We start from the raw sequence: 18278 nt of genomic DNA, 5'->3' as shown, positions 1-18278 counted from the left end.
TCCTATACCTCTATCTTTTCCTTTGTTTAGTGAGCCGTCCCATGGTTCCTCTGGTGTGTGGTCTCCCTCATTGATTGATGGATCTGTCAGACTACAAATTAGTCCCAGATGGTCTTAGGCTGATTGGAGTAGGATGCCCTTACATTCTAGATTGTCAAACTAAGGCCCAGAGGGGATGTGACTGGACTGAGAGCATCCAGCAAGTCCACATCTGAGCCTGTGCCAGCTCCCCTCAAAATGCCTTCCTCACCTGCGGCTTCAGAAAGGCCTTCAGCGGGCCCAGGGCCTTCTAGCTCTGTCACGGGGTTCCCTGGGGGAGGAGATATTTGAACTTGGTTTTGAAGGATAAGAGGGCATTCTCAGGTGAAGGGCAGCACGACTTCTGCCCCTTCTGCCCCATGACCTCTCTCAGAAGGGCAGGAACATCTCCAGAACGTCCATATTGGAGGTGAGAAGGAGCAGCAAAGCTTCTGAAGGGCAGAATCAGTCTTGTCTTAAAGCTACATTTGCAAAGTAAGGGCACTATCATCACGTAGATTTTATTTTATGAGGAAATAAAAATAATAAAGTTCCCTAAAGATGTTTTTACAGGCATATTGCATTAGATTAAGGAAAAATAAAAAAAATTATTATTGGTACATACTTTTATCTTAGCTGGGGTAGCTGGAGTGGGAGATAATGTGGATTGTGGGAGCATTCAAACCCACAGCCAATCCCCACAAGCACAGCAGAGGGGAATCTAACACTGGCTTCTCAGCGCTACAGCCCAGGAGGGCTTGCAGCTCCCTGATTTCTTCCCCTCCTTCCCCCCTGGTATGTTCCAGGAGAAGCCTGTAACCAGTCTGACTTCTCCCCGCTTCTCATCCTGTGGTATGTGCCAGGAGATAACAGCCACTGGCACCTCTGCGTCTTTCCAGAGGCCTCTCAGCTTCTCCGAACGTTACACAGATCCATAGGGTACAGATCTAAAGACCCCTCCTCCAGGGAGCCTGCCTAGAGAAACGTCCCCATCCCTGCTCTTCCCACCTGTGAGACAGCTCCACCGCTCCGCTCTGCGAGTGTAGAGGTTTCCTCATTCTCGGTACGGAACGAACACTCCTCCAACATGGCGCACCCCGTGGGGAAGCGCGACCTGGGCGCGGCCATGTTCCCCGCCTGACAACAATGACCAGGCGCACAGAGCGTCCCAAAGCACCGCCTCCGTAACAGCGCCATGTCGACTCTTGGCCGACGGCGGCTTCGAAAGTGGTTTTGCCCATGCGCAGAACCACGCCCCCTTCGTGCGACGCCCCAAACCCCGAGAAGGGGCGGTGCTAGGGGTGGTGACCGGAAGCCGCTGCGGTTCTCAGCCGGGGGTTCAGAGTTGCTGTCGGGAGGTTGTCGCTGCTGTGTGCTGGAGGGCTGCGGAGGTGATGGGCGGCCCGGGAGGGTGAGTGCTGGGGGAGTGTGTGTGGTCAGGACGGAATAGCTTGTTTGGCTGTAGGTAGTTGGATGATTCGTTCATTATTTTGCAGGTTTTCCTCCTGTCAACGTTAAGGTCTTAAAGTTCGCTCTAAGACCCACAGGGTTTGGTGCGTTATGTTCTAAGTGTTTTCTAAGAGTTGATAATTTTTCTTTTGCCCACGAGTTATTTGGAAGTGCGTTTTCAGTTTCCAAAAGTTTATCTTTTTAGTGGATTTCTAACCTTAGTTTTCTGTGGTCAGAAAAATGTCTACGCGAAATTCTTCTTTGAAATATGAGGAGACTCATGGCCTAGTGTATGGTGGTTTTTTATAGATGTTCCATATATAACTTGGAAATAATATTTGAGTGTTTAGTTGTCAGTTTTGTCGTACAAAATTTGTGCTCTTTTTTGTCTGCTGCTTCTACTACTGAGAGAGGAGGGAAAAATTCTCCACTGTGATGGTGATTTGTCCTTTCTGCTGTGCGTGATCCATTTTGAGTTAAGTTTTGTGTAAAGTGTGAGGCTTAAATTGAGGTTCATTTATTTGAATGTTCAGTTCAAGCACCATTTGTTAAAAAGGTTGTCTTTCCTCCATTGACTTATTTTGCACCTTTGGGAAAAATAAATTGGTGATACTTGTGTGTGACTATTTCTAGGTTCTCTGTTCTGTTTCGTTGATCTGTCTATTTTTATCATGAATGGGTGTTGAATTTTGTCAACACTATATGAATTTATATGATCTTGTGATTTTTCTTTTTTAGCCTGTTAATATGGGAGAATACACTGATTGATTTTTTAATATTGAACCAGCCTTACATTCCTGGAATAAACCTCACTTGGTAGTGGTGTATAATTCTTTTTTATATATTGCAGCAATTCATTAGCAATTACTTCTTTTTTTTGAGGATTTTTGCATCTAAGTTCATGAGAAAGATTGGTCTGTAGCATTCTTTTTTTGTGCTGTCTTTGTCTGGTTTTAGTATTAGGGTAATACTAACCTCATAGAACGAATTGGAAAGTGTTCTCTTCTATTTTCTGGAAGAGATTGTGTAGAATTATGCTAATTTTCCTTTAAATGTTTGGTAGAATTCTCCAGGGAAACCATGTGGGCCTGGAAATTTCCTTTTGGAAATGTTTTGATTATGGCTTCAATTTCTGTAGTAGTTATGTAACTATTCAGATTGTCTATTTCCTATTTTTTCAGAGTATCTATGTAATAGTGGGTGAGTTGTTTGAGTTTGTGTTTTGTGAGGAATTGGACTATTTTATCCAAGTTATTGAATTTATGTCCTTAAAATTGTTTGTGGTATTCCCTTCCTTTCCATTTCATGAATGCAGGATTCATAGTTATAGCTCCTGTTTCATTTCTGATATTGATAATTTGTACCTTCTCTATCTTTGTCAGTCTTGCTGGAGGATTACCAATTTTATAGATCTTTTCAAAGAACCAGGTGTTTGGTTTCATTGATTTTCTCTATTCTTTTTCTGTTTACAATTTCATTGATTTCTACTCTTATGTTTATTACTTCCTTCTGCTACTTTGCTCTTCTTTTTCTGGGTTCTTGAGGTGGGAGCTAAGATTATTGATTTAAGACCACCTTAATTCTTTTCAAATATAAGCATTTGGTACTATAAATTTCCCTCTCAACACTGCTTTATCTGCATCCCACAAATTTTGATATGTTATGTTTTCATTCATTACTTTTTAATTTCCCTTGAGACTTCCTCTTTGATCCATGGATTATATAGAAATGTATTATTTAATTTCCAAGTGTTTGGAGACTTTTCTGTTATTGATTTCTGGTTCGATGCTGTTGTAATCAGTGAACATGCTCTGTATGATTTCAATTTGTTGAGGTTTGTCTTATGACCCTTGGTATGGTATATCTTGGAGAATGTTCCATGGGTACTTGTAGAGACTATGTATTCTATTAACGTTTGGCTGCGGCAGTGCTGGTATGTTCAGTTAGGCTATCCTTTTCTTGGTCCTTTGACTAAGGGGAGTAGGCTTTTCCTAGAGCTTTTTCATCTGTGCCTGTTGACAATTCTGAGTAATAAGCTTCTCCAGTGCCCTGTTGGTGATATATGGGAAGGAAAGTGAAACCCAGGGAACTCACCACTGTGTTATTCCTCAGGCCCTGAGGTCAGTGGGCTGTCCACCTTTCCTTTTTCCTTTCAGAGTCTTCCAATTTGTATTTGTTGTGTTACATCAATTTTTTTCTAGTCTCTTCTATACTTATTGTTCTCTTCTGTGTTTTTTCCCCAGTATTAACTTTGTTAATTTATATTTTGCTAGGGAAGCACTTGTTTCACATCATTATTAAAATATTTTGCTATACAGTTATGCATAATATCCTGCAATAACTGCTTTAAAACACTGCCCTATTTCAGAAAGATTTTTCCTCTCTCATTTCATATGTGTGTATTATATATATATAATGTATGTGTGTATTATATATATAATTTACATATAATGTATAATATATGTATATTATATAATGTATGTGTGTGTATGTGTGTATATATATATATATATATAGACTCTTCTCCTTTATGTGATTTGCAAGGGGATTATCTATGGCATTGGTTGTTTCAAAGAACCAGCTCTTTGTTTTCTTTAAATGCCCTATTGTTATATTTATTTGACTTATTTAAGATTTTATTATTAATTATTACTTTCTGAGTTGGGTTTTTTGTGGGTTTTTTTGCTTAATTTTCTTTTTTCTGCTTCTAGTGTTTTAGGTTGAATTCATAGCTCTTTTCTGTTATATTTATTTTTAATTAAAAATACAGCCATTTAAAGCTGTAAATTTCACTCTATATAACTTTAGTGTGTTCTATGACTTCTGGTAAAAATACAGAAGCTATATTGATTTCCCACTTTGATCCTGGATTATTTAAGAAAGTGGTTTTTTTTCTTTTAAAACAGATTTGTTTAGATATACAAAACAGATTTATTTAGATATATTCCAATACCATAATTTTTTTAAGAAACAGATTTATTTAGATATATTTCAATACCATAAAATTCACCTATTTAAAGTATACAATTTAGTGGTTTTTAGTACATTCACAGAGTTGTGCAACCATGGCCACAATCTAATTTTAAAACATTTTCAATACCCCAGAAAGAAACCTTGTATATGTTAGCAGACATTCACCATTCCTGCCACACTACACTCCCAGCTCTAGGCAACTACTAATCTATTTTCTCCCTGTGCATTTGCCTATTTTGGACATTTCACATGAATGGAGTCTTAAAATATGTGGTCTTTTGTGACTGGCTTCTTTCATGTCAGATAATAATTTCAGGGTTCATCCATGTTGTAGTATCACTACTTCTTATTTTCATTGCCAAATAATATTCCATTGTATGGATATACCAAATTTTGTTTATCCATTCATCAGTTGATGGCCATTTAGGTGGTTTCCACTCTTTGGCTACTATGAATAATACTGCTGTGAATATTTGTGTGCAAGTTTTGGAGCGGACATGTGTTTTCATTTCTCTTGGGTAGATACCTGGGAGTGGAATTGCTGGATCATATGGTGACTCTATGGGTAACATTGTGAAGAACTTCTAAACTGTTTTTCAGAGTGGCTGCGCCATTTTTACCTCTCTAACAGCAATGTATGAGAGCTCCAATTTATTCACATCTCGTCAGCGCTTATTTCTTTTTTTTCTTATTGTAGCCATCCTAATGGATGTGAAGTGGTCTCCTAATGATTGGAAAATTTGGGGTTTTTTTTTTAAACATTTTAGGCTTTGTAGGCTGTATGGTTTTTATTTTTAAAGATTGGCACCTGAGCTAACAACTGTTGCCTATCTTTTTTTCCCCATTCTTCTTCTCCCCAAAGCCCACCAGTACATAGTTGTATATTCTAGTTGTGAATGCCTCTAGCTATGTGGGACACCACCTCAGCATGGTCTGATGAGTGGTGCCATGTCCCAGCCCAGGATCTGAACCGGCGAAACCCTGGGCCGCCGAAGCAGAGCGTGGGAACTTAACCACTCGGCCACGGGGTTGGCCCCTGGAAAATTTTGGTTTTGATTTGAATTTCCCTAATGACTAATGACGTTAAATATTTTATACTAGATCAGAGAATGTAGCTTGTCAATTCCCAACATTAAAACATCTGTCGGGTTTTTATTAATGGATACGTGCATGTGTATGTGTGTTCACACACTTGTATGCTTACATATATATATGGATATACATAAATGTCCAATGTGTTTTATTTTTTTAAATTTATTTTTGAAAATTCAAGTTATTTAAACTAACCTGTGGGCAAGTTATTTAATGGAATTTTGTAAAAGTTCCATAGGCATAAGGAAAGAAAGCATATTCTGTCTTTCTTTGGTACGACATCTTTATGTGTTTAAAATTTAACTTATTCACGCCTTTTATTTTACTCCTTATTTATTTCACTTTCTTGTTTCCTCTTCATGACGTTTCTCACTTCTGTCTTGTGAAGTTCCTCTTCATTTTACGTGAATATTTTCCCTTTCTCAACTAGAATGACTAAATCTGTAGTGCCTCTGTTAGTTGATCACAATAAAATTGTACCTCACCTTGGACGCAGAGACGCTCTTTCCTCCCTAGTTGCCTCAACAGGAGAAACAGTTTTACTTCTGGATATTTTTGAGGTAATTTAAAAATTTTATCCCAGGCTATTAGTATTTTCCTTATGGCAGTCTCTTCTGTTTCAAGAAACTTTACTTAAATTTTTTATTTGAAATCACAGTCATGTTTTCAACATTTATTAAACAGAACCACGTTTATTTTGAGCCTACCATGTAAAAGGTACCATGTGGTGTAGTGTTGAGAATGTGAACTTTGAATCCAGGTAGACCGAGTTTCACTTAAAGTCACTAAACCTCTGTTCTGTATGCATAAAATGAAATAATAATAATTATAGCAACACATAGATGACAGGATTGTTGTGCAAATTAAATGAGGTACCTGCTTCTGTACATTAGATGATTCTTTATAATAATAGTGTTTGCTAATATGAATTAATTGTTTACCTGGGCCAATCTGGTGCTAAGTGCCTTACAAACATCATCTCATTTAATTTTTACAACCACTTGAGATAAATAATTTTGATGCCTTTTGAAAAATAAAACTGAAGAAACGTTTTCATATTCTCATAGCTAAAATTTGGCAGAGCTAGAATTTAAAGCTTTATTAATTTTAGTCCAAGTCTCATGGTCTTGCTCATATTCCATTTTGATGAGTAACTAGAATAGGTATGGACTGGATTTTGTTTACCCCGCAGTATCCAGTACTGTGAACTGTACTTTGGTGCCACCAGGGAATGTTTGTGGGGTGAATGTGGAGTGACTGACCATGTGGACACTATCTTTCCAGGTTTCTTGGTGTCTCTGTGGAGTCCCTGGGCCAGACCCCATAGCGAAGGCTGCAGGATCTTCTCCGGCCCCAGCAGCTCTGGTTGAGTCCACAGACCCTGCCTGGCCTCAGGCTCCTGGGAAGAGCAGAGTTGTCAGCAAGAGAGCCCGAGGGCTGAGGCCCAGCCGGAACATGCCAGCTAACCAGAATTCTCCCGGGCCATCCCTGGCCCTGACTGCAGGGGGACGTGACAACTCCTGTGAGGTGAGGAGGAGGAAGAGGCGCCCCGGGGCAGGAATTCATTCAGAAGAAAAGATAGTATCTCTTTATTTTAATTTGTATGACTTTTTTACCAGGCAGGATAATCCACCCCCCCATTTTTATTGGTCATTCATTTCCCTTGTGTGAAGTTCCTTCTTCTGCCCATTGCTGATTTATTTAGCTTAGCTTATGGATTTTTAAAGAGTTATTTAAATGTGATAACCTTTTATCATTCTTATATGTTTTGTGAATATTTTTTGCCACTTTGTAATTTGCAATTAATTTTTAGTTTTGTTTACAAGTGGTAAAAGGTGTCTAATAGTTCTCTAAGTCTTAAGGCTCTTCCCTGCTGTGTTTCTCCCAGATTCCAGCTTCCTAGAGGCAAGTGCTCTTAATCTTTTTAACAGATTCTGTTTGCTTTAGTGTGGGGCATTTTCTATTGACTTTCCACTACAGAAAGTAGAGATTTGGTTTTTACATACACCCCCACTCGCATACACATTTGTCTATAAATATTGTTGTTTTGATGAGATCAACTGTCAGTTTACTACTGTGAGTGTTTATAGTTGACTCATGTAGTATTCATGCTGTGATTACTATTAGTGTACAACTTTTTCTTTTGCCTGGAATTAACAGTTTTCTGATTTAGACATTTGTTTGCTTTACTACATACATATCTGTAATTTAACTCCAAATTCTTCCCAGGTGTTTAAATCTCCTCTCTGTGTATTCAGACATATTAGGCAATAATAATAGTGACAATAATTACAAACACTCATGTAATGTTTACTGTGTGCCCAGCACTATTATACGCACTCTACGTAACCTAACTCATCTTCACTGCAGCCTGGAGAAGTAGGTGCCATTGTCGTCCCCACTTTATAGATGGGGAAACTGGGGCATAGAGAAAAACTATCTGGCTAGTCATAGGTGGGGCGGGTCTTAACTCTGGGCCTCAGTGTCTTCTCTTTGAAGAAATCTCTCCTAGAGCTTGTTGACTTGCTGAAAGCTGGTCTGGTGGCTCCCTCAGCTTCACGCACAGCTATTACCATGGTGTCTTCCCTTTGCCATCCCCCAGGAAATCCTTTTCACCTCTGTCTTATGTCAGATCCCCTTTCCCGGGGATACTATGTCTTTCTTCCTGTTTTCTGGATCCTGTGTCTTCCTCTTTCTTGGTTTACACCCTCATTTTGTGGGAGCACATCCTCCATTATATCCTTGAGAATGGATGCATGTCAGATGGATTTTATGAAGCTTTGCATATCTGAAAATGTCATGCAAAAATATACTTATTTAATATATGTAACTGTATAAATATATTTATAGAAATGTACAAGTTAGTAAATGCCATGGAATGTATTTTCTTTGACCCTGACACTAAATTTGTCTTTTTGGCTAGGTATAGAATTCTAGGTTTGAAATCATTTTTGTGCAGAGTTTAAAAAGCCTGTTTTCAAGCTAGTCCTTTTCTACTCACACACACATTTTCTCTACTTTTCAAAAAACTCTTCTTATTCAGTTGTTGATCTTCCATTTTTTAAAATTCTTTGTTCTATTGATTTCTATTTCTTTCTGTTTTGCTCTCCTTTCTGGTTGTTTTTTTTAAAATTTTATCTTCCAAATCTTCTTTTGTGTCTCTCATTAATACTGTTATAACTTATTTTAAATAGCTTTTTTGTTTTCAGAATATTCCCTTCTAATAGCATGCTATTTTTGTTTTATGGATGCCACATCTTATCACTCTAAGGATATTAGTAATAGTTTTTTAATTTGCTTTTTTGAATAATAATGTAGATACATGGTTCAAAAATATATACAATTTAAAAATATAAAAAGCTGTACAGTCTGAATTCTCTTACTCATCTTTCTCCTATCTGCTTGCTTCTCTCTAATACATATAACCAGGTTAGTTAGTTTTCTCTGCAAGATTAGGGTTTCTTTATACAAATAAAAGCAGCCGAGAACACATTCTTACTTTCTCCTGTTTATTTCACAAAATGTGGCCTACTAAACAAAAAAGAGATTCTCAGATTAGATGGAAAAAGAAGGATAGAAAATGATAGACTTGGCAAACAAGAACCAATAGAAACCTGGGGCTGTGTTTTTAACATCAGACCAGAGAGAATGGAAGGTGAAAACACAAGGGGTGAAGGTAGATGATTCAAACTGTTAAATACTAATAATTATAAAAAATATCGACACATTTATAGCTAATAATATATCCTTAAACTATGTAAAATAAAAACCAGCAGAAATAGTTAGTTCTGCCATTAGCCATTTTAACCCACCCTTGATCAAGCAAAGAAAAATAAGCTTTGCTGTAACATGAATTCTAAATTCTACAATCACAGAGAATTACATTAAAAATAAAAACTAAAAAGCTAGCAAAGATCATATTTAAAAACATTAAAGTATTTTAAATATGTTTTTAAGAGAAAATATAAATAATCTTACAAAATATATCGAGATCGTCTTAGTCAGCTCAAGCTGCCATAACAAGATACCTTAGACTGGGTGGCTTAAGCAACAGAAATTTCTCTCTCACGGTTCTGGAGGCTGGAAGTCTGAGATCAGGGTGCCAGCATGGTCGGATCCTGGTGAGGACCCTTTTCCTGGCTTATAGACGGCTGCCATGTCGCTGTGTCTTCACGTGGTCTCTTCTTTGTGCGTGCACAGAAGGGGATTGCAGAGAGAGAGCAAGCTCTCTGGTGTTTCTTCTTCTAAGGGCACTTATGTGCAGGCCCCGTCCTCACGACCTCATCTAACCCTAGTTACCCCGCAAAGGCCCCATCTCCGCATACCATCTCACTGGGGCTTAGGGCTTCAGCGTGGGAATTTTAGGGGGACACAAACATTCAGTCCCGAACAGAGGTGAACTTCAAGCGAAACATTTTAAAGTTTATGCGGTAAAGCCAAACTCGCAGGTAGAGGGAAAATGATAGATTTGAATGCCTTTATTCATTCCTTTCCTATACCCGTGAACTTTCTTTCCTGTTAGAAGGAAATGAACTCTCCGCTGAACCCCTTCCCCTCTCCTGTAGGTATCTCTTCTCTCTCTTTTATCATCACCTTGCCCCTTCTGTGCTGGTACCTTCTCAAAGCAGATAACATGCAGTAATATCTTCCATTTCAAAAAATCCTCCCTTGGGGCCAGCCTGGTGGCACAGCTTAAGTTCACACGGTCTGCTTCTCAGCGGCCCGGGGTTCATCAGTTCGGATGCTGGGTGTGGACATGGCACCGCTTGGCAAACGCCATGCTGTGGTAGGTGTCCCACGTGTAAAGTAGAGGAAGATGGGCATGGATGTTAGCTCAGGGCCAGTTTTCCTCAGCAAAAAGAGGACGATTGGCAGTAGTTAGCTCAGGGCTAATCTTCCTCCAAAAAAAATATCCTCCCTTGACCTCCAGTCCACTTTCAACCAAGATGTTTCACCAGATAAGTAATTCCTGTAAGCTCACGGACAAAACCTGCTGCTCTGTATGTGTTTAATGTCTTCTCCTGTTGGTTGGGTTTTGAGCCAGGGACTTGTTTTCTTGAGCCGGGATGGGGGAGGGGTCATTCCTCCTATAACCCTCCCCTGTGGTACAGATCTTCTCTGCAGGTCCTAGGAGTTTTAGTTAAGCCAACCCCACAGCCTTCAACTCTTCCTTTTTTATGCTCTAAGCTTCCATTCCCGCAACATACTCTACATCCTTGCCAGAATCCTGCCTTCCCAAGGGTCTCTTAACTTTTTGTTTAGTGTTTTGATACAAAAACCTGACAAAGAAAACATCAATGACAGATCATTCTCACTTGTGAATACTGATGGAGCAATTATAAATGAAATGCTATCAAACAGAATCCAATCGTTCCTTAAAAGATCATTCATTCTGAGCACATGGTTCAACATTACAAAATCTATATATAATTCACCATAGTAACATATCATCAGAGAAAAGTGATTTTAAAAAGTATCAACATCCATTCTTGATTTTAAAAAGTATCAAAGTTGAGGGGCCGGCCTGTTGGCATAGTGGTTAAGTTCATGTGCTCCGCTTCCACGGCCTGGGGTTCGCACGTTTGGATCCCAGGTGTGGACCTACACAGTGCTTGTCAAGCCATGCTGTAGCGGCATCCCGCATATAAAATAGAGGAAGACTGGCACTGATGTTAGCTCAGGGACAATCTTCCTCACACTCATACCAATAAGTATCAAAGTTGAGCATTCCATGCTTCTAGTTCCTTCCCAAAACTTACCCTAGGGATTGTCACTGAAGCAATGGGGCTGGATTAATGATATCCAGAATTCTTCATCTTGGGTTGAGTCCTTTATCTTTATAAATTGTCTTCCTTCATCTTGTTTAATACTTTTGTCCCAGAATTCTACTCTGATTAAGATGGAGATCTTGCTTCTTTTCTTTTGGCACTTCCTCATACATTGATGATGTCCAGAATCCTTTATTTTGGATTGAGTCTTTCATCTTTGAGAAGTATCTTCCTTTGTCTTGTTTAATTCTTTTATCCCAGAATTCTAGTCTGATTGATATTAAGATGAAGGCCTTGCTTCCTTTCTGCTGACGTTCTTTGATACAGCTTTGCTCATCCTTTTTACCATTATCATTCTGAATCTTTGTGCATTTCTTTCTATGCGATATATGAAAGATATGTTTTATACTGTGCCTTCTGGTTTAATGCTTCTTTTTTATGTCTTTCACTACAAGCTCTATTTTGCTTTGTTTTGTGTTCCTTCTGTAATTTGGAACGGTTAAAGTCTTTTTTGGTCCTTCAAGTGGTTACCTTTATAACATTATAAAATATAATTAATATTCTATTTATTAAAACAGTATCTATTAACTGTTGACTATGAGTAATGACAAGATTTGTAGACTCCTATTTCAAGAGTTCTTTTATTTGTTGTAAGTTTTCCTTGAACCCTGTATTTGAGAGTTTGTTCAATTGGGTCAGTTCTTTACAGATGCAAATCCTATGTATATTTAATTTTCTCTCTTGCATATTTCTGTCATTTTTTCTCTGTTGTATTTTATGTCTTTATTTATTTCCACTTCATTTTGTTTACTGGTCATGATCCTCTTTGTCCCCTGCTATTTTGGCAGGAAATGTTAAAGACCTTTATTTCTGTATTGTTTTTTCACTTTTTTATTGAGATCTGCCAACACATAAAAAATTTTTTTAAGAGAGCTCAAGCAAGCGTCTTTTCAAAGTTGGTTACTTCAAATCAGAATCCAAACAAGGTCCACACGTTGCATTTTGTTCTTATGTCTCTGTCGAGAACTGGAAAGAGTCTGAGATTCTATCCTACTTCCAAGCTAACAAGAGAGCCTGCCAGTGTCCTGGATGCTGGCAGAAGACGACGTGGCCTCCTGAGTGAGAGACAAAGGACTGGAGTACTCATGGCAACAGTAGCCAGAGTCTTAGCGTTTGCGCCGGTCCCCTGAGTCCCAGTTCCTACAGGGTGATGTGAAGGGGGCCAGGTGATGCCTGCACACCCAGTGGGTTGCTTAGATTACCTGAATCTTTTATAATGAGCAGTAAGCAAACTTTTTCTTTGCTCTGGAAGGAGGCACAGTATGTTCCAAGGCTGTTTGCTATGTAAACATCCTTGAAAAGATAGTCTGGAACAAAAGGAAGTAGTGCCTGTGCTTGCAAGACATGTGGAAACATGAGAGACCCATGGAGAATTGTCTCCCAACCACATCCACCCCTTGTTTCTACACTGTCTTGCCTGCTGCAGATTTTCCCATGAGTATGCTACTCTGTCAGCCACTCTGATTAGTATGACAGAGGCCAGGGCCAAATCTGTTCAGTTTGTCTCATGCAGCACTTAATTAAGGTTATTATCAACAGAACTCCAAGTGGCAGAATGAGGCTAGTTGCAGTATTTTGTTCAACCATGACCTCCAGGGTTCTGGACTCAGTCAGCTGAGCAAAACCCATAAGCCGTCAAGGTCTACCTTACAAAGCCAGATGCTTTTCTCCTGAAGTTGCTATATTGACCTTTCCACTTGGCCTAAGACACTAACCCAGGTAGCGCAGGATGTGTTAGCAATTGCACAGATTCTGCCGTGGCCCAATAGGCAATTCCATCACCTGTAACAACCCTGAACAGTAAGCTGAGGCTGAACAGAATGTCTTCCAGGGTCAAAGGTAGTGTGGTTGATCACCTCAGCTAAAATCAGGGGCGAATTTCCTACCACCTTTCCTAATTGGATGATTCCTATCGTAGGAATAACTACCCTCAGGCTGCATGTAAATAGCAAGCCATTTATTCCTCTAGGAAGCCCCTCCTAGCAACTAAGAGTAGCTTTCTTTTCGAGAGATCTTCAGTATCATTTAAGAGCTACCTGAGCCACTGGTCCCCACCTTAAACACTTGCAGGCCACTTAAGACGACCCCTAGGGTGCAAATCACCATGTTTTTTGGGGGGAGGGGAGGCAAGTTCATGCCTGGCTTCCACACAAGGCATACAATCCCAGAGTGCCCCCCAGGAGAAAATGTTTACAAATGGGGGGCCTCCTAAGTAGGACCCACAGCCGTCAGAGGACACAGTTGAAAGTGCCTCCCGTGTGGCCTCTCAGCCAGCTGATAGTCTTCAGCTGTTAAAGACAAAAGTGAACAAGAAAGGAAATTGATTTTGTTCATGCTCTTGCAGGCGGGAGCGACCCCAGATCTGAAGATCGGAGTGTCTCAGCGGGGTGGTTTGCCTTTTACTTTCACACGGAGGAGTAGACAAGTTAGAGTAGGGCGATTTATAGGTGGGATTGTTTCTGCATTTAGAGGAAGTGTCAGCCAGCTGAGAGAAAATGTTTATCTCTGTGTCTGGCTAGTTTAAGGGACACAAACTTCTAATTTCAGTTCATCATTCATGAGAAAAAGAATGGGGAGTTGGAGGGTCTGTGTCTGGCCTTTCAGCAGGTTCAACAAAAGGAGAAAGATCTGTGTTTGGCCTTGTCACAGGTAAACTCAGGAGTCTTATAGGGGTCATGAGAAAGAGTGGACAGCAAGTCTTATCTAAGTCATATGGGGAAAGGCGTTCTTTGCGCTAAGTCATTTCCAAGAACACAAAAGAGTGGGGGGATTTCTTAACTGTCGCTGTTTTTAGGGCTCAGGTGGAATGCAACTTTGTCAGGCCCCATGTCGTTCAAGACAACCATAACGTTTTCCCTGAGCAACCACGTCTGGAAACAAGGTGATGGGAGAGGCCCAGGTCTATACCATTGTCAGTTCAAGTCTGATCTCCACGTGTAAAGCTGTCAGCTCAGACTTGTCCTCTGTGCGTAGAGTCGGTTGGAGATGTAGTTGTTCTCAGGTCTGCTGGATTATGATATATTGTTGAATCCTTTGTCAAGACTGGCTGTATGATAGCATTTAAGACTCTGGGCAGGATGCATCCCCAAATGCAAGACAGAAGATTATAAACAGGAGAAGGATTAACAATCCTTGCAATATACGTCAAAGCCAGGATCCTATATTCTGGCCCGGAGAACATGTTCCATGGGCCATTAATAGCAACCTTAGAAAGCCCAGTAGCCTTCTCCTTGAGTTTAGTGACTGACTGTTCTACTTGGCCTGTGGTGTGCCTCCAAGCGCAGCAAGATGTGTTGTGGGCTGTGGCACAGCCACCTCCCTGACTAGGTAGGAGGAAGTTGAGAGCTGCACGCTTGTCCAGGATAACTTGGGCCAGTGAGTTTAAATTTATTTGCTTCTAAGGTAGAAGTGGTATAATTTATTACTTCTGTAAGGGTTAAGGAGAGATTTGGAACCACTTTTTCTAATTGTATAATTCCCTTAGTGAGTAAACTGGCCCTCATAAAGAGAGAATTGCTGATACCCCTGGGAAGTTCCAGAATACCCTGTAGTTGCCTCCTTTTGGAGTGATTGTCTAAGTCTCCAGAGGGACAGGTGGTCGACAGGTGGGGTAGTGGTTTTCAGTATTTGCAAGTCTCAGACAAGGATTCCGAAGACACAGGAAAGATTGGTGTGAGGAAGGCAGGTATGAGCTGGCAGCCACACAAAAGGTAGTATCCTAGGGGTCACGGTGTTTGTGACGTAGGAATTAGTAGTAATGCTTGCGGTTAACCATAGTGTGGCCCCTCGGGAGAAGAGTCTTTGGGTAGAACTGAACGGTCTGTGAGGCTGGTTGAAAAGTGGTGGAGGAGAAAATGGTGATTATCTGGGATCAAAGTGCCCTTATGTTTTTTCCTACACCTGACCCTGAGGAAGTGGTGTTACGCAGTGTGGAGATTGCAAGAGAAGCATAATTATGTTGGGGGATAAAGGCCAGTTGCATATGCCGAGACGTGGGAATTGATGGTGTGGGGTGGTTTAAATACAAGGAAATTTCGTTCCCCTTTGTTCCGTCCAGTGGACACATTAAGGAGAGAGAGGACCGTTGCAAGGGGCAAAGTCATCCTGCAGTGTTGGATCACAAGGAGATGGTTGGGTGAGAGATCAATAGAAAAGAAGGAGAAATACAACGAAGAGTAGACAAAAAAGCATGATATCAGGGGTTAAGTAGTTTTAACAGAGAGAAAATCAAACTCTAGTTTTGCATCAGTATAATCTTTGATACTAAATTTCTTCTTGAAAATCTTATAAATAAACTTATTAAACTACAGCCAACTTTGAGCACAACAAATAAAATTCCCTTTCTGTGAACTTTCTACAACTTTCTGTATCCATTCAGCTTTTATCATATGTTTTCCCCTCTCTCATTCTGGACCAACCAGTCATTTTACTTTAGGACAAAAGTACTCACATTTTCCTTAACAAAAACAAACCATGCATACCTTGCATCCAAAGTTATCCTTCTCTGCCACTGTTGCTCCTAGTAGAGTCTCATTCACATATATTGGTTACAATTTTTAACCACAATAACTTCTGTTTCACAGAGAAAGCTAAGCTAGGAAGTGGGAATAGTTGTGAATTGTCTGTCCCATACCAGCATTTTGTAGCGGACCAGCAGAGCTGATGAATGTACATCCCACAGCCTTTTATAGCCATACACATCCTTTGTAGTACAGCTGCCCACAGTGGCAAAACTGAACATGTTCATTAACAGAATCAGTATATGTAGTCTCTCTGTACCATATAAAAACAAGATGAAAAAGGTATATGAACTTAAAGTTATGCTTAATATTTCAATTTTCTGTCTTACTTAGAAATGATCTATATAGCTAATGAGTATCCATTAACTTAATGTAAGTCCAAGGTTTTAGATTACCCAAAGATACTGGAAACCTTCTTCAAGCTAACATACTACAAAATACAGTTACTGTTGATATAAAGTTTGTAGAATGATGATTTAATTTGGTTAAATACAGATTTACATTTTTCATAACCTTAAACATCTAGTAAATGTAACGCTAGCTTGTGCAATCAGTAAACCTGTGTCAACTGAGGAAGCATATACCCAGGCAGAGTAAAAATGACTGTTTCTGTTTCTGTTCAGTCTCAGTTTTTGATGTAGAAAATCACCTGAAAGGAAGTTCTAAGGTCACTCATGGATCTCAGTGTTTTATACTAGAGCCATGTCCACTCTTACCAGGAGTAATCAAGACTCAGCTGGCCTCCGGGAGCCTGCAGTGAAGCCAGCGAGCTGGTGGTTGATGGTAATTTGGAATGAAAGCAAGGTGGCAGTTGTCCGTGAAGCACTGATGTGCTGAGAAGCTTCTCACTCTGCTGCCTGATGGACAGAGAAAGATGCTGACTGTGTAGGCTTCAGTCAGACATTCTAGATTCTTCAGGCAAATCTCTTATCTAATAGAAAATGATATTGCAGCCTGTTGCTTTGCTTGCCCTTTAAGGGAAGCTATCAAATAGAGCAGAGGCTTTCAAACATTTTTTAAAAAGGTTTATTGAGTTTTTTCCCAAACATTTTTGACTGATGCAGTCAAAATTTTACGCAGTGACACATCCTGACTGTGTATCCACACACATGCACACGCTACACACACACACACACACACACACACACAAATGTTTTAAAAGCGATACCCTTTAGAAATAATGTGCTCGGATATTTTTTCTTCTCTTCTACTCTATTTCATTAAAAATGAAAGCTAGTTGCAATTAAAAAAATGTATGCTTGTATTATACTTGATGCTGATGACATAGAAAACATGGCCCTTTTTATTAACTAATAAGATTAAACTAGTCTCATTTACCAAAGATTGACCTAAATTATGTGAACTTGAATTCTTGAAATATTTGAGTTAGTTTCTATAAGAATACTTTTTTTTTTTAGTACTTTGAAAGTATTAGAAGTTCAAAGTTATTTAATTTGGGGGAAATTTTAAGAATATTCATTTTTCCTCCTGGAGATGGAAAAATATTACTTCCTGACAGACACATAAACAAATACACAGACACAAATAGAGAGCGTATAGCTCATTGGTTCATGTAAAAGAGCTGTTTTCTTCCCAGTGGGCTAACTGGGGTAGTGGAGCTAAGTAGAAACTATGCTGGGTACTGAGAGGTCTAGTGAGACAGGAAGAGGTTTAGATGAGGGTAAATCTTGTGGTAGATTATCCAGTTCCACCACAGGTATGGTTTGTATATTCTGAGGAAGGGTGGTGGAAAAATCAGACATGTTAACAGTGGACTGTGTTGCCCTTGTGTCCACTGGGAAAGTGGTGGGATGTCCATGGCTCGGGGTATTATCTCTCCTTGCACATTAAGTAGGTTGTGGATATAAGCCAGAGGGTCCCTCCGAGGAAGGTCCCTGGGGAGGTGGATTTTTGGACTCTCTTTCCCTTTTGTGTTTTGAGGCCTGGGAATCCCAAGTCCAACGCTCCCCCCCCCCCCCCCCGACTTTTTGTAATGATATCTGCAAGTGTCCCTGTCTATGGAGGTTTTCGGGGGAGCAGATTGCCCTGGCCCGTTTCCTTCTAGTTATTTAAGTTGTAAAGTCATGGGTTTGCGTTGTATTGATTTGTGGAGTTCTTATGGTGTGGAGCTAGTGTATATATTTAGGAGAGAGGAGTAGTTTGCCAGTTCGCATTATGTTTTTGGATAATGGCCCTGATTTCTGGTTGTAAGCCGTTAACACAGTTAGTGCCCAAGGCAGCTGCAGTTTGATTGTCAACAGCGAGAGCAGGACAGTCCTTTCTAACATTTTCTAATCTCTGTCTGTAGTTAGAGATCAGTTCATTTCTTTGTTGTCTCCAATCTTGTATCTTTGCCTAATAAATTTTTGAGGGGGAAGACAGTGGAATGTATTCTAAC

General features: G+C 39.9%; 1 protein-coding gene across 2 annotated transcripts in view; it reads left to right on the top strand.

Annotated features, from left to right (window-relative positions):
* Positions 1–1344: 1344 nt before the first annotated feature.
* ZNF81 (zinc finger protein 81) overlaps positions 1345–18278 on the top strand; it is a 70136-nt gene continuing 53202 nt past the window's right edge. Inside the window, exons 1-3 of one of the 2 annotated variants that reach the window (XM_046672973.1) lie at positions 1401–1429; positions 5963–6092; positions 6817–7059. In XM_046672973.1, the coding sequence (XP_046528929.1) occupies positions 1413–1429; positions 5963–6092; positions 6817–7059 (390 nt within the window). In that variant the 5' untranslated portion in view covers positions 1401–1412. Of the gene's footprint in view, positions 1430–5962; positions 6093–6816; positions 7060–18278 lie in introns of both variants that reach the window. The other variant, XM_046672974.1, reaches the window with a different exon arrangement.

The sequence above is a fragment of the Equus quagga genome, chromosome 10, assembly GCF_021613505.1.
Source record: "Equus quagga isolate Etosha38 chromosome 10, UCLA_HA_Equagga_1.0, whole genome shotgun sequence".
NCBI lineage: Eukaryota > Metazoa > Chordata > Mammalia > Perissodactyla > Equidae > Equus > Equus quagga.
Note: the sequence above shows the minus strand (reverse complement) of the source record. Positions and strands in the feature narration are given on the sequence as shown.